Here is a 14,196-nt window from a genome sequence, read left to right on the forward strand (position 1 = left end):
TTGCAGATGTCATAGATGGCCTCGTTGTCCACCATGAAGGAGCAGTCTGAGTGCTCCAGGGTGGTGTGAGTGGTGAGGATGGAGTTGTAGGGCTCCACCACTGCCGTGGAGACCTGTGGTGCCAGGTACACAGAGAACTCCAGCTTGGACTTCTTGCCGTACTCTACAGAGAGCTGCTCCATGAGGAGGGAGGTGAACCCCGAGCCTGTGCCTCCCCCAAAGCTGTGGAAGACCAGGAACCCCTGGAGGCCACTGCACTGGTCAGCCTGTAGCACCAGAAAGTGCCAGGAAAATCAAGTTACTGGGGCTTCATTGGACTTAAGCTAGAAGTAGTGCATTCAACCATGAAATTTGTGGCCCTAAGTTTCTCTTCTGCTTTTACCCACCTTCTACTTCTAATAGTGAAAATGTTAAATACAACAAATTATCTTTTTTTCTTAGTAGAGAGAGAGGCCTGGCCATGGCATTGTAGGGCAGGTAGAGATTCATAACATCAGCAGTCAATAGGACCAGGAGAAATTTGAAGGTCACTATGAGATTCTACCCAAATCAAGCATGCTTCAGAGTTATCACAGCACTTCTGAAGTTCTGCAGCAGGAAGACTGCACAGGGAAGAAGAGGCATAAAGAGAAAACACCAGCCAGAAGGTGACCTGTGACATTGGTTGGAATGAGTTCTTGGTGGATCTTCTGCCCCTTGTTTCCCAAGAAGGGCAACACACACCAGCGTGCATCTCATCACGTCACTCCAGGTCACAGTGGCAGGGTCAGTCTGATGAAGATCCATCCACACCATCACTTCTTGATGGTCAGGACAACAGCAACCACTGTCTAGTGCAGAGGATTTCCCCATAGTGTTATTACCATTTTACGAGCTCTATCAACAACTGGGTCTATGATCTCCTTCCCAGTGGTGTAGCGGCCCTGAGCGTAGTTGTTGGCAGCATCTTCTTTGCCACCGATGAGTTGCTCTGGGTGGAAGAGCGTGAGGTAGGTCCCGGTCCTGATCTCATCTGGAAGAAATTGAGATATCATGATTGTCACTAGCATTGTCTGCCACATTACTTGCTCTAGTTTAGATGCGGTTCCATGCTGAAACTAGTAACCTCACTAGGAGTTTAGGTGGCCAACACCACTCTTCAGGTCAGCAGGAGTCACCGCAACAAGAGGTTTGGGGGACCTTCAACAACTTACCAATGACAGCAACAAACACTGCTCTAGGCACATGCTTCCCTGAGCCTGTCTCACTGAAGAAAGTCCCAAAGGAAGAGTCTGTTTGCCCTGAGGATGCCATGGAGGATGTGATGCCATCTGACTGAATCCCATGCTCCAGGCAATACAGTTCCCAACAGGAATTGCCCATCTGGACACCAGCCTGGCCAATGTGGATGGAAATACACTCCCTCTGCACTGGGATGGCAGAGGGAAGAAAGTTATGAGTATGCACTAAGGAAGTCTAAAGGAGCCATTTCTTTTTATATTTGTGGGGCATACAGCCCACAACCTACATAAAGAGGAACCTTATCCCAGCTTAGTGGCAGCCAGGAGACTTTCTCCATAGCAGGCACTAAAGAAATACTGATCTAGCAGGAACTATGCATTCACCCTTCAGGGAGTTGTTGTAGTCTCTCACTAAGACAGATGCCTAGTGGTAGGTCCTTCTGCATCTCAGCACTGTCATTATATTGCACAATGATTCTGTTCCCAGGAACAGGCCACAGAGCTGATAACCTACAGCAATACTGCAGTCAAACTGCTCATGATTTTTCTTTTCTCTGCTGTGGGGCAGAAGGCAAGGTGCCACCACAGCCTCCCCATATGCTCTCACAGCCCAACTGATCTTGGGCAGCAGTACAAAGACACCTCTCCACTGCACAGATAAGTTAAGTTTGGAAAAGATCTCTTGATGAAGAAATGATGGGAGAGGTCCCTTTCACTGTTAGGACCCAGTTATTGACTTGCAGAACAGTTTCTCAACCTAATTTAGATTAAGTATAGGATAAACCTTCTGGAGATAGCTAGAATGGATCCAAGGAAGGATGAGTAAGGACTGATAGCTCATCTCTCTACAAGAGTCATCCCATGAAGCAACTGCTTATGGCTTGAGCTATATGGAGAAGGGCTCATGCACAGGATGTAGCTAAGGTGCTGAACTCTTTGACAGAGGAAACTTCTGGGAGGAATGTGACGAAAACACCCAACACAACAAGCACCAAGCTTTCAGTTACAAGAAGACTAGAGATACTCAAAGAGTATTAATAGAGAAAAGTCTTGTCTTCAGCCAAGAAGGCCCTGAGCTACAATATATTTAAGATAGATATGATAGGAAAGTTCATACCCATCTTAAATATCTTGATCTACAGCTTCCCTAAAGTTTGGTTTGCCTTTACTACCTGCTTTGAGTTATGGTCTGGGTAGGATTTGTGGCTGGAGAACCAGCATAGCTGTAACACCCACTGCAGGGCCAACACATGGATGCAGGAACTGTCTCCTCAAGGAGAGACCTTCACCCCCCCACCCCACTCCTGATCTGTCCCAGCCCTACAGCAGCACCAGAGGGACATCCATCTTCATCTTAATATCACCACCAGCACAACCTCCAAGTTATCCTCATAATAAGGTAGAGGAAGGTATGAAAACATCAGCAGGCAAGTCTTCCCAGGGCTAAGGGCCGATCACAGGAAACCTCTTTCCAAGGCTTCCACGTTCTTTATACCCCACAGCCACTTTCCTTCAATGAAACCCCAAAGTCAAGGGGGAAGCACCTTCCCCCAGCAAGAAGGAAGACACCCCAGCTCCTACCCCCTGCACAGCTGTTGAAAAACAAACCCAAGCACCACAACTACTCACTATGACTCCAAACCACCAAGGCTCCTCAATAAAAATCACAGCACCTAATTTGGAGCATACCTGACTGCTCTCCTGGGGACTCTTCTATAGGGAGGTAGAGCCAGGCTTGCACTTAGAGGGCTCCCTCCTGACTCCTTCCCCCTCCTCTTGCACCTGTGGGCAAAGTGTTCAGGTGTTTCTTTTCAGGAAGCGAATGTGGGGCAATGATGTACTCTGTAGGACTTGCACCTGCAGACTTGGAGATTCTTTGGTCTTTTAAATTTTCATTGCTGGTGGGAAATAGGACTGTTATGTGCCTCAGTTTCCCTCCTTTAAAATATGGATAAGAAATATGGTATAGCAAAAATTGATCAGAGATGCTAAGGCTATTGTAGAACTGATGGATGTCCTGGAGGACCTGAAACAGCTGTGGGGAGAGGTGATGATACACAGTATAACACCACAACTGAGAAGCACCAATGAGACCATCACACTGCAAATGGAAAATGCTTTTATTTTCTATACAGCATACACCAAAGCAAGAAATTCATTGACTTGGGACGTTCCAGAGGCTAGTAACACAAGTTTTAAAATGTGAAGTACACCAAGGTGTGGGGACTGACCCTATGAAGGCTACTAAACCTTATTGTATGGTCCCCCGAACATAGTTTGGTCAACCCAACTGTGGGGTTACCTACTGTAGGGAATCTGCTTTAGCAGGGGGTTGAACTCAATGATCTTTAGAGGTCCCTTCTAAACCCTGTAGTACTGTGATTTTGTGAGCCCCCATCTCACCACCCTTTCTGGGTGCACCCCTGGGTGTTGGGGCCTATGAAAGGGGGAGAGCAGAAAATGAGGTGTGATGGGGAGGCTAAGCAGCTCTGTGTCTCCCAAAAAACTCTGGTTTTCCTCAAAGAGTGGCCAGGATGTGGCACTGGCAGCAAGGGAAGAGGACAGGTTCTTGAAGTTGTAGGTTCTTGGTAAGAGTGAGGGAGTTTCTCATCCTTCTCAAGAGAGAGGGGTTGACTTTTGCACCTGATGTGCTCCATGCCCATGTCACCAGATGTGATGCAGGGGATCCGTGTGGGCTGCTGGGGTTGGCTCTGTCCCTGGTCACAGCCCCTCCTGGCCCAGCTCAAAATAGCACAGGACATCCCAGTGGCAGGATAGGGCATAGAGGAGTGGAACAGAACAACTCATGTATGGGATGGCGCATTGCAAGTGCAGGGTAGGGCATACAAAGAGGAGGAGAGGTCAACCTGGAACAAAATGGGACATCTCAAAGGTAGGATAGGACATCTCAGAACAAGATGAGACATCTCAGGGGCAGGGAAGGAAACGCCGGTGGTGGCTTCTGATGTATCACTATAGAAGGTCCCTATGCCCCTGGTGTTCTGTGTTTCTGGTACTTTATCTTCTGGATATATGGGATACATGGGATACACCTTTTGTGGTCACAACTGGAAATCAGCTTGTTTTTTTCCCCAGCCAAGACCTCATAGATGTGAACACGGGCACCTTCCCATACAGCAGGAGGGTATTTTTGGCCAGATACTCGATGCTCATTACATTATACTGCCTGAATTCCTTCCTCAGCCAGATGGGCATGGGGTTCCGGGAAGGAATTCAGGACCTACTGTCCTTGGGGAATTGCCAACATCCCTGCAATATCTCTGGTTTGCATTTATATGATAAAGGAGCATTGGCATGTGGAGGAGGAGAAGGAGGGTGAGGGGGGTCCTGGAGGCCAGGGGATGCCTGGGGGAAAGGATTATGTAGAGGCTGAAAGGGAGCCGACAGTAAAAACAGAAGGATATGATGGTCAGAGTAGACCCACACTTGACTGCACAGCAAAGTGCAATCAATACCTTTTGAATGCAATACCTGAAATTGTGTTCCATCCCTGCACAAAGTGTGGCAGGAAAGACTGAATCCTCACCCCGCTTTTAGGAAACCGCTGTCTGAAAGTCAGTGCTGTCCTTCCTAAGCCTTGGCTCCAGTTGCTGCCAGAACCAGGTGGTGGCTGATGGAGATTTCAGCGCTCCTATTTCTATCCCACTTCCTTGGGAAATCCGGCTCCTCTGACCTTTGCCTCCCTCTTGGCCCCTCTGACCAGCCTCCAGCCTCGCTTGGCAGAGGCTAAGAAGGAGGATTAATTTTGGAAAGATTTGTCCAAACCGGTGCTGGCTGTGGGTGAGTCCCCCACAGGGATGCAGCTGAAGAGGGAGGATCTCTGCTTTCCCCATCACTTGCCGTCAGCTGCTATCTGCTGTCCCTGGCTCAGCTTTGAGCTTGTAGTCATGGTCTGGTGCTGGCATACACGTGTAGACACCTGTAGACAACCCTATGCTTTGGAAAGACAGCCTGGACAGCCTTGGGACATCTCTGGCCAAATCTACAAAGGGACAAGAGCATATCTGACCTTGCTTTGTCCAGTGAGATGTGTGTGAGCGTCTCTCGATTTTCCAGCTGTAAAATGGGCACAACCACTGTGTAGCACTGAACAGCTCAATATACTCGTGGGGGATGGATATGTAGGTTGCTGGGCTGTAAAATGCATAAAGCTATGTAGATTTTTATGGAAAGATCCGTATAGACTAATGCTATAGAATAAGCTCACCGGTCCATCCTCAGCTCCAGGGTGCAGGCAGGAGGGGGTCACTGCACAGAGATGCTGTGGGCACGTTGGTGTGTTTTCTGTTGGAAATGTGTGTTAGGAGGGGAAGATGCTGGAGGATTGGTATATTTATTTGATTTTTGCTTTTTGGTCAACTTCCAGTTCTAAGGCCCTGGGCTGGGGGTCAGCTAGGACCCTTGGCTGCCCAGCCGTGGTCTCTCTGGGCATGAATTCAGCTGTCTTGCCTCCAGCTATGTCCTTGCAAATGGCTTGTGGATCTATCTGCCAGCCCTTCAACCAAAGACCTGTCCTCCGTAATATCCCACCTGGTGTTCCCTGTAGCTATGACATGGATGGGATTGGTGGGAACTGTTTTGCTGCTCTTGGTAAATTTCTTCTGGAGGAAGAGGGCCAAATTTCTCTCCATCTCCCAGTTTCCTCTCCACGTGCTGGTATGGAGGTCAGGAGAGGGTTTCATCTTGGAACTGGGCTGTGAGGTGAAGAGAGAAGGGGATTGAGAGGAAGGGATATATAGCCCAAAGTAAAGCGGGTGCTTGATGATCTCTGGCTTGATGGAGAGTGGGTGAAGGGAATCAGGGTGAGCAGGGATGGTTTGGCCAGGAATATACCTTGAAAATGAAGCCTCTGGATCTGCATGGATGGTGGGGATGTGGATGGGGGTAGAATGGACAACACGGACAGCCCTGCAGGTGGGTCTGGAGTGGCTGGTTAGTGATCCATGACTCTTGGGGTCCAAACTCACCTTAAGCTGTGAGAGAGAGGCAAAGCCATGCTGCATTCTGTGGTTGCTTATAAATGATCATTTGGATGAAAGGTGATGGTTTCTTGGATGAAGGTTTTGGCAGGGAAAAGAGTAGTTGCAAAATAACCTGAAATCTAGCATTCCCAGTAGGAGAAATTGTGAAATCTCTCTGGAGATCATAGTCAGAGAATCATTTGAGTTGGAAGGGACCCTTAAATGTCATCTAGTCCAATTCCCTGGCAATGAATAGGGACATCTACAGCTGGATCAGGTTGCTCAGAATCGTCTCTAGCTTGACCTTGAATGTCTGCAGGTATGGGGCATGATCCTCTTACCAATCAAGGTTTTCCCTTCCCAATATAGTTGTGACTGTGTATGGGGACAATCGTGTTTGGAGACTTGAGTGAGAGCGTGACCAGGGCTGTTGTAGGAAAGGGAGCTTTTACAAAGGCTATGGACCTGAATGAGCAGCTGCTGGAGGTGATGGGAGAACCAAGCATTGGAAACTCAACAGATTGTAGCTTTAATAGGGACCTTTCCAAAACAACATGTCCCCCTGCCCTGCTGAGGACACCACCCTCTTCCCCACACATGGAAATGTCCAGGAGAAGGAATAGGGGAGATTGGGAAGGAAAGGAGGAGGAAGAAGAGATATGAAAGTTAGGTAGCTCTATGGGTCAAAAATATACAACACTGATATCATACACGGCTGTCAGTCCTCTCCAACCAGCAGGTTGGGGCCAGGTGTTGGCCCCGTGTGGCCATCCCTGCTCCAAGTCAACCCCTGCCCCGCGAGCATCACTTCCGCCGCCCAATTTGGGCCATGAGGTGTGCATTGGCAGCAGCCTTCGCCCGCAAGTTTTTGGCTTTGGCGATGTTGAAGAGGATATTCATGATGTTGGTGGGGACGTCGAGGGACAGGGTGACCTTGGTGCGGCGGTCGCTTTTGGCACGGTTTTGGTAGGTCTTCCCCTTCACCTGCGCCTGGGAGGTGTATTTGTAATGGCCTTCCCCTGGGAATGTCCTTTTCCCTCTCTCTTCCTCTGCCTCCTCCTCCTCCTCGGATGCTTCCTCTGCTGGATGGTAGTCATAGCCACGCTTGTCCAAGACGGTGTTTTCCTCTGGGAGGCTCTTCTGGGCCTCGGTGATGGCCGCGTTGAGGCAGCTGAAAATGGAGGCAGCGTTGTAGAGGCGGAAGGCCCTGCTGGTTTCTGTGGCACAGAGGAGGGCGAGGAGGAGCAACAGCTTGGTGTGGGGCATGATGGTGGCCTGCCCAGTGGAGAGAGCGAGAGGAGGGCAGAGATGGGTGTCAGCTTCCCAGCAGGCATGGGGCAGAGTACCACCATCCCTTCATCATCTCCTGTCCCAGACTCATGGGTTCAACTCCCAGATCCCAAAATCACAGAATCATTTGGGTTGGAAGGGATCTTTAAGATCACCTAGTTCCAACCCCCTTGCTATAGGCAAGGCCACTTTCCACTAGACCAGGTTGCTCAGAACCCCATCCAGCCTGGATTCACCTCCCACGTTTCACAGTCTTGACTTCACCTCCCAGATCCCAAAGACTTGTGTTCACCTCCTGTGTCCCACAGTCCTGAGTTCATCTCCCTCATCCCACTCTCCTGGGTTCACCTCCTACTTTCCAAGATCTTGAGTTCACCTCCCACATCTTGAAGTCCTGTGTTCACCTCCCACACCTCAAAGCCTTGGATTTGCCTCCCGTATCGTACACTCTTGGGTTCACCTCTCACGTCCCAAAGTCCAGAACTCATGTCCTAAATCTCAAAGTCATGGGTTCATCTCCCATGTAAAAAAATCATGAGTTAATCTAACAAGTCACCCCCAAGGTCCCATCTAACATTTAGGGCAAGTGGGAATGAATTACTTTAGGACATCTTCCTCTAAAGTTCAACCTCCAAACCCCGGGTTTGGGGGTACTGGGTAGGATGGCCAAGGTGTTTTACAAAATCGAAGCCTCTATGGAAGATTTGGCCTTCTCGTTGTTGACATCATGACACAGTAACATCACTCACTACTTGAAATACAATCATTTTAATGTCCCAAAATCTTGGTTAAAAAAACTTGAAAATTTTTGAGATAACCTCACTACTGCAAAACCTTCCCATCTTCAAGTCCATATGTGCACCCATCTGCTCAGCTAAAGGTCTACAAAGAATTTCCAGGCGGGGATTCTTTCACCTTATCGACAACGGTACAACCAGCCCCCCAGCCAGCCCCGATGTCACCCTGACCCTGAAAGCACCTGGAGGAGGACTGCCATTCCCAATCTTCTGGCCCCATCTTGTGGCAAGAGCATCTCATGGCAAGCTCTGGCCAGCAGGACAAGTCAGTCACAAGGATGCAACAGCATCTCTTGGGGTCTTCTGGGTGAGTGGGTGTCCTCCAAAATTCAACCAGCCCCCTTATCCCATGAACTGTCATCACGAATCTGCTCTTCAGTCAATCTGTGAAATTGATGTCACTTTAACTGTCCTTTGCTGTCCCTTGGGAGGAGCAGATCAGGGCAGGTTCATCCCCTTAACTCTGCCCTTTGCTATCCCTTGGGAGGAGCAGATCAGGGCAGGTTCATCCCCTTAACTCTGCCCTTTCTTTCCCTGGCAAAGGGAGATCAGGGCAGGTTTATATCTTAAATCTGCGTTTTTGCTGTCCCTTGTGGAAGGGGTTAAGTGTGGATTTATCCCCTTTATCCAGAGAAAAGAAGGGTGCGAAACATCTGTGTTATGACCCAGGTAGCATTATCAAAACTGCTACTGCAGGACGGTGAGCAAAACCCTTGCCAGGCACACAACCCCCACATGAATGTGATTTGGGATCCGAAGTTCTTCTTCCTTCAGCCCCAAATCAGACATTGAGATCCTGGGGTTCAGGTTTTGCTTACAAATCCTATCAAGGTGAGTATTTATTCTTCCACCCCAAAGCAGATGTCTTTTTTGCCCCAGATGATGCGGCCATCCCAGCAAACTCCTAGCAGAACGGAGGGGCTCAGGGCATGAATTTGGAAACTGCCATCCTTCCTCTACCCTTTCCTGCTACCTTACACATCCCCAGGCTGCTATTGGAATGGCAGGAATAGCTCTGAAAATGCTCACAGAGACAGTGAGGCTGCTGGCAGTGAACTGCACTGATATGAGAAGCTGCTGCTGAGCATCTCCCTGTCCTCTTCACCTCTCCCTGGTATTTCTCAGCTGTTTGAAATGGGCGGTTTGGCTCCCCAGCTGGAAAAAAACCTCTCTGGGGACCTTGGCTGAGCAAAGAGAAAGGCAGGACAGAAATCAAAGCGAAGCAGTAAGGAAATGAAGCATCCTGACGAGCAAATCTGATTTCTAGCTTGTTATTATTAATTATTATTTTTGCGTGGGGGCTTTTCTCCCCTGCCAGAAAGTTTCGTTTTGTTTTGTGTTTAATAACTGGAAATGGGTCATCCCTTCCTAAGATCAGGAAGAAGAAGAAAAATTGCAGCAAATCTGAGAAAGTCGGAGTGAAATCTGCCTCTGCCGGAGGGTGACCCATGAGTGGGAATTGCTGGGACCCCGTGAGCAGTTTCCAGGCATTATTATGGGATGGTGCCCATCGATGGACAACTCTACCTCTTGGATTTAAAAGAGAAAAGTGAATCACTGCAGCACGGCAGCTCCGGCAGAGTGGGGACAGAGCTGTATCATCCACAGCAGAGGTATAGCATAAATCTGTTTTTTTTTTTCCCCAGCAGAAATGTAAGTCTGGAATAAAATAATACTGCAAATGAGACTTGCAGACTTTTAAACTCTTTCTGTCTGATGTTGCCTCCACTTCCCCATGAACCTCCCCTGGGAATGCTGATTCCCAGGGCTCCAAACCCACGCTGACCCGGTGAGGATAAGGCTATGCCCTCGTCTCTCCATCCCTTTACCCACAGCAGTGATTTATATTCCCACTTTCTGATTTCCCAACATTTCCATACCCTTTTCCTGCCTGATCTCCCTCCAAAAATTGCTATAATAACCCCAAATCTATTTACTCTGGAGAGAGTCTTACTACTTTTCCCTATCCCATTTTTATTTTCTCTTGCAGAAAGACGTGGAACCTGATCTCCCAAGCACTGAAATATTTCAAGTTTGTGCAAACGAAGCTGGTTAATAAATGAAATCCAGGCACTCACCTGGCAGTCCTCGGTGCTGGGATGGGAAGGGGCTGCTGCGTGCGGCTCTCACTCCGAGCAGAGAGACATCAGCGCCTTCCCCTCAACTTCTGCACCCTCTCTTTTCTTTTATTGTTATTAAGAGGGCTGTGATATTTTTTCTCTCTATGGAAACGCTTTTCCCCTCCCTCGTGTATATATAAAAATGAGCGATCACGGGGTTTGAGTCGTAACTCCAGACGTGGAGCCTTCGTTTGGGCATGATTGCATTAAAATGAAATCAGAAGGAGCTGGCGACGTCACGGGGCTGCAGTGCCTCTCCCCATTCAGAAAGTAAAAAAATAAAAAAGGGGGGGGGGAGAAAAAGACCTCTGAACCCGACATGCAGGTGACGCTCACCCAAAAACAGGGCTGTCGTCAGTGCTGGGGCTTTGTAGGGTCCCACAGACACGTTTCTTCCACTCTTCTTGCATTCGGTGCAAGGATATTTTAAATGCAAAGAATTGCTGTGGCCCCTAAGGATGCCCGTTTAGGTTTTCAGCAGCGTTATCCCAGTCATTTATTTTCAAAGTGTGGAGCTGGTGCATCTTCTTGGCTGGGTTTTGCCCACAAGCCCTGTCCACAGTCCCTCAGACTCCCTAAACACACTGAGATCCAGCAGAACAAATTCAGATTGCTCCAAGGCTGCAACCAAGAAGAAAACCTCAGTCCATTGCCCCAGGACTCCTGGTGCAGTCAGTCTATAGTCCCAGCACTGCTCTAATCCTGGTGTAGTCTTGGTGCTAAAGAGAGAGTGAGATTGGAGGTCTTCCCCAAGTTCTTTACTATGAAAGTGGTGAGGTGCTGGAACAGGCTGCCCAGAGAGGTTGTGGATGCCCTGTCCATCCCTGCAGGTTCAAGGTCAGGTTGGCTGGGTCCTGGGCAGCCTGGTCTGGTATTAAATGTGGAGGTTGGTGGCCCTGCCTGTTTTAGAGGGTTGGAGCTTCTAGATCCTTGAGGTCCCTTCCAACCGGGCCATTCTGTGATTCCTGTTGGAAATGAGGACTGTTCCATGTGGTGCTGGTATGATAGACCTCAAAAAGTCATGTTTCTGGGAAGGGATTCCTCCAAAACTCACCACAGATTGGATGGGCTGCAGGCTCCTGAATGGCTTTAAAGCCCGTTATCATTAATTGTCATTGTCTGGGAAAAGAACAAATCCTACTGAACTTGGGGAAAGCCCTCTGAGTCCCCTGCCAAAAGTCTTGTCTTCCACAAATGACTCTGAGTGGGCTCTGAGTGAGGATGGGGAGATGCTCTCACCCCTGGACCACACGCCTGCAGTGGTCACAGGTGCTCCTTGGAGAAATAAATCTGTGGATCTTCTTGGATGAAGATCTTTGGGCTTTTCACCAGGCCCTTGAAGTTTCCCTTGAAGCTGAAATGTAACAACTGTCAACAGCAAGAGCTCCCCATTGCCTTCTGTCCCAGGTTGAGCATTTTCCCCTTAACTGCCTCCAGCTGTTGGCTGAGACACATTGGCACCCACTGCTGCAGCAATCCATTCCTCTTTTCATCCTAGGCTTCTAACTTCCCATTTCCATTTCCCCTCCATCACTAAGACCTGGAAGACAGTTTTGTTATCCAAATCCTTGGAGCCAGTGGTTGTCACCGGAAACCAACCTGCCTGCAGATGCTAGTTCAAGGACCTGAGTGAAAAACTCCATTGGAGGGACTCCTTCCTACCAAAGAGAAAGGGAAACCACCACCTGGCCCACGATTCTCACTCTCTAGAAGACATTCCCAACCAAATTTGTTGCAGAGGGATGAACTTTCTCTAAGGGCTGCAGGATCTCTGAGCTATTGAAATCCTTCGTCTCATCCTTTGTGAAAACAGTGATGGATGAGAGCTATTTCCAACTCATCCCTCATGGTGGAGCTCCATTAAAAATGATTTCCCTTTACTCTCATTGCAGACGTGGGAGTGCTGAATCTTGGCAACCTTTGGCTTCCTTGGGTTGTGTCCTCAACCTTGGTAAGGTGAGGAGGGCTGGGTCAGCCCCATTACCTGATGTATTATTTATCATTGGAGGACTGGTCCAACTCCTAAGTTTTGTGCCTAGAGTGAGTGGAGAGGGCTTGGCTAGGATTTATATCCTTGTGCTTCCTTGGAGACATGTTTAGCATCTTCTTGATCCCTGAGGACTGTACATAGAGGCAGTGGTCCTTGCAAAAAGCTCAGGAGACCCTTGGATCCTGTTGGGCTCGGACCACTGACAACTCCATGTGCGTCAGAGTGGGTTAGGGATGATACACCCACTTTCTTCCCCTGATTTTTTGGGGCTGAGGTTGGAAGAAGGGGGTTGAACTTGCAAATCTGTGTGGGATGGGGACTCTTAGTGTCAAGTTGGATGATGTGTGCTTCATGAATGGTGTGTGGGTCCCTCTGTTCCCCTGCCTATCAGAAGGAGATGTCACCATCCCATGTCTCACTACAGCAGAGAGGAGCCACTGAAAGTCTCTTGGGGGGGCATTTTGCATTTAACAGTCTGGAGATCAATGGAGAAACTCCTTCTTCTAGTGTGAGGTGTGGGTCTGGCATCCCATGGGCCCAAAGGTGGGGAAGAACTGCTAACCCCAAAATCAAAGCCTGTTGCACCTCTCTGACACAAGGACCTCATGGCTCTGATCATCTCCAGGAGTTTCAGACCTTCAGGTCAAGATGGAAACCCTGCCAGTGCCAGAGCTTTGTAACCTGGGGTACATGGGGAAGGGGTTATAGGATAGGGAGCAGTATGATGTTAAATTAGATTACCTGACCCATCTTAAAGCCCACTTTCATCCAGAGGTGGTGGGGCCTTAAATTCATTTTAGTGCATCACTAAAGTGAATTAAACTGTATGAAATTGTAGCTGCTTTCACAACAGTGATCGGTGCTCCACCTTTTCAATTGGTCTGTCCCTTGTGAAGGGGTGCATGTCCTTCCACACTAATGTTTTCTTGGGGCTGGATGTGTGATGAGAACATATCAGCATGCAGTTTTTATCCATTGCAATCACTTCAGGTTGTGCCCATGGGTTGTGCCCATGCTCCAAATTGTTAGGCATGTGGTGATCAGCTCTTCTTGGTTGGTGGCAATGGGGACATGGTGGAGGGAAAGGCTGCCTCCATGCCAGGAGGTCTTGTAGGACCCTGAGGAGGTGTTTGGCAGTACCATCTCTCACTTGAGCTCTTTGACGTCTGCAGCTTTGCATGGGAGGGTGACAAGCAAGAGTCCGTCAGGGTTGAGCACATCTCTGTTTGGGGAAATGTGATGGCAGCAGTTTCCAAAGATCAAAAAGCAAGGAAGGAGTTAATGGTTAATAAACTGCTTTCTTTCAGGTTAGAGATGATTTGTCCCCATGACTATAAAGTTGTTGGGTGAAAAGCAATCAAAGCCACACTGAAGACGCGCTACATTGGAAGGAAATGGGTTATACACATGGGTCTTGTTCAAAAGTCAATCAAGTCAATCCTGTAGTGCTAATAGCCCATATAACTCTGTGTTGTTGTGGGTTTCTTTTTGCTTAGTTTAGTTTTTTTTTCTTCTTCTTCTTCTTTCTTTTTCAAATGATGAAAACTACTTAAGAATGAAGCCAAAGCATGGTGATGAATGCACTTATCATCCAGCAGATGCTGGTGGAGCCATGTAGTGAAAGCCATCTCCATCTCCCATACTGCCAGCAGACGATGGGGCATATTTCTGTGGCTATTTACCCATAAAATGCTTCACTGTTGGGCAAGGAGGCAAATCTGCATGCTAGACATGGAGACTTCAGTGTGATTTTATTAGAGGAAAATAGAAAAGAGAGGCCAGTTCTTAAGGAAGAGA

At 48.5% G+C, this 14,196-nt stretch overlaps 2 protein-coding genes across 2 annotated transcripts; both read right to left on the bottom strand.

Annotated features, from left to right (window-relative positions):
* Positions 1-5: 5 nt before the first annotated feature.
* LOC122155533 (tubulin alpha chain-like) lies at positions 6-5,130 on the bottom strand (the record flags this gene model as incomplete). The annotated part of the gene is made up of 4 exons (XM_042809435.1): positions 5,082-5,130; positions 1,194-1,409; positions 864-1,012; positions 6-266 (listed from the first exon to the last, which is right to left on the bottom strand). Coding segments are annotated over exons 1-4 (675 nt in total), but the record flags the coding sequence as incomplete, so codon positions are not given.
* Positions 3,393-10,584, bottom strand: UCN3 (urocortin 3). Its single transcript, XM_042809434.1, has 2 exons — positions 10,368-10,584; positions 3,393-7,477 (listed from the first exon to the last, which is right to left on the bottom strand). The coding sequence occupies exon 2, from the start codon at positions 7,466-7,468 to the stop codon at positions 7,007-7,009; it is 462 nt and encodes a 153-aa protein (XP_042665368.1). The 5' UTR covers positions 7,469-7,477; positions 10,368-10,584; the 3' UTR covers positions 3,393-7,006.
* Between the last annotated feature and the right edge of the window lie 3,612 nt (positions 10,585-14,196).

The sequence above is a fragment of the Centrocercus urophasianus genome, unplaced genomic scaffold (genome assembly GCF_019232065.1).
Source record: "Centrocercus urophasianus isolate 14NV4802_14NV808 unplaced genomic scaffold, USGS_Curo_1.0 seq_1199, whole genome shotgun sequence".
NCBI classification, from domain to species: domain Eukaryota; kingdom Metazoa; phylum Chordata; class Aves; order Galliformes; family Phasianidae; genus Centrocercus; species Centrocercus urophasianus.

Bases quoted from the DNA above. Each gene is read 5' to 3' on its own strand.
- UCN3 (XM_042809434.1), bottom strand. From the start codon at position 7,468: ATGCCCCACACCAAGCTGTTGCTCCTCCTCGCCCTCCTCTGTGCCACA.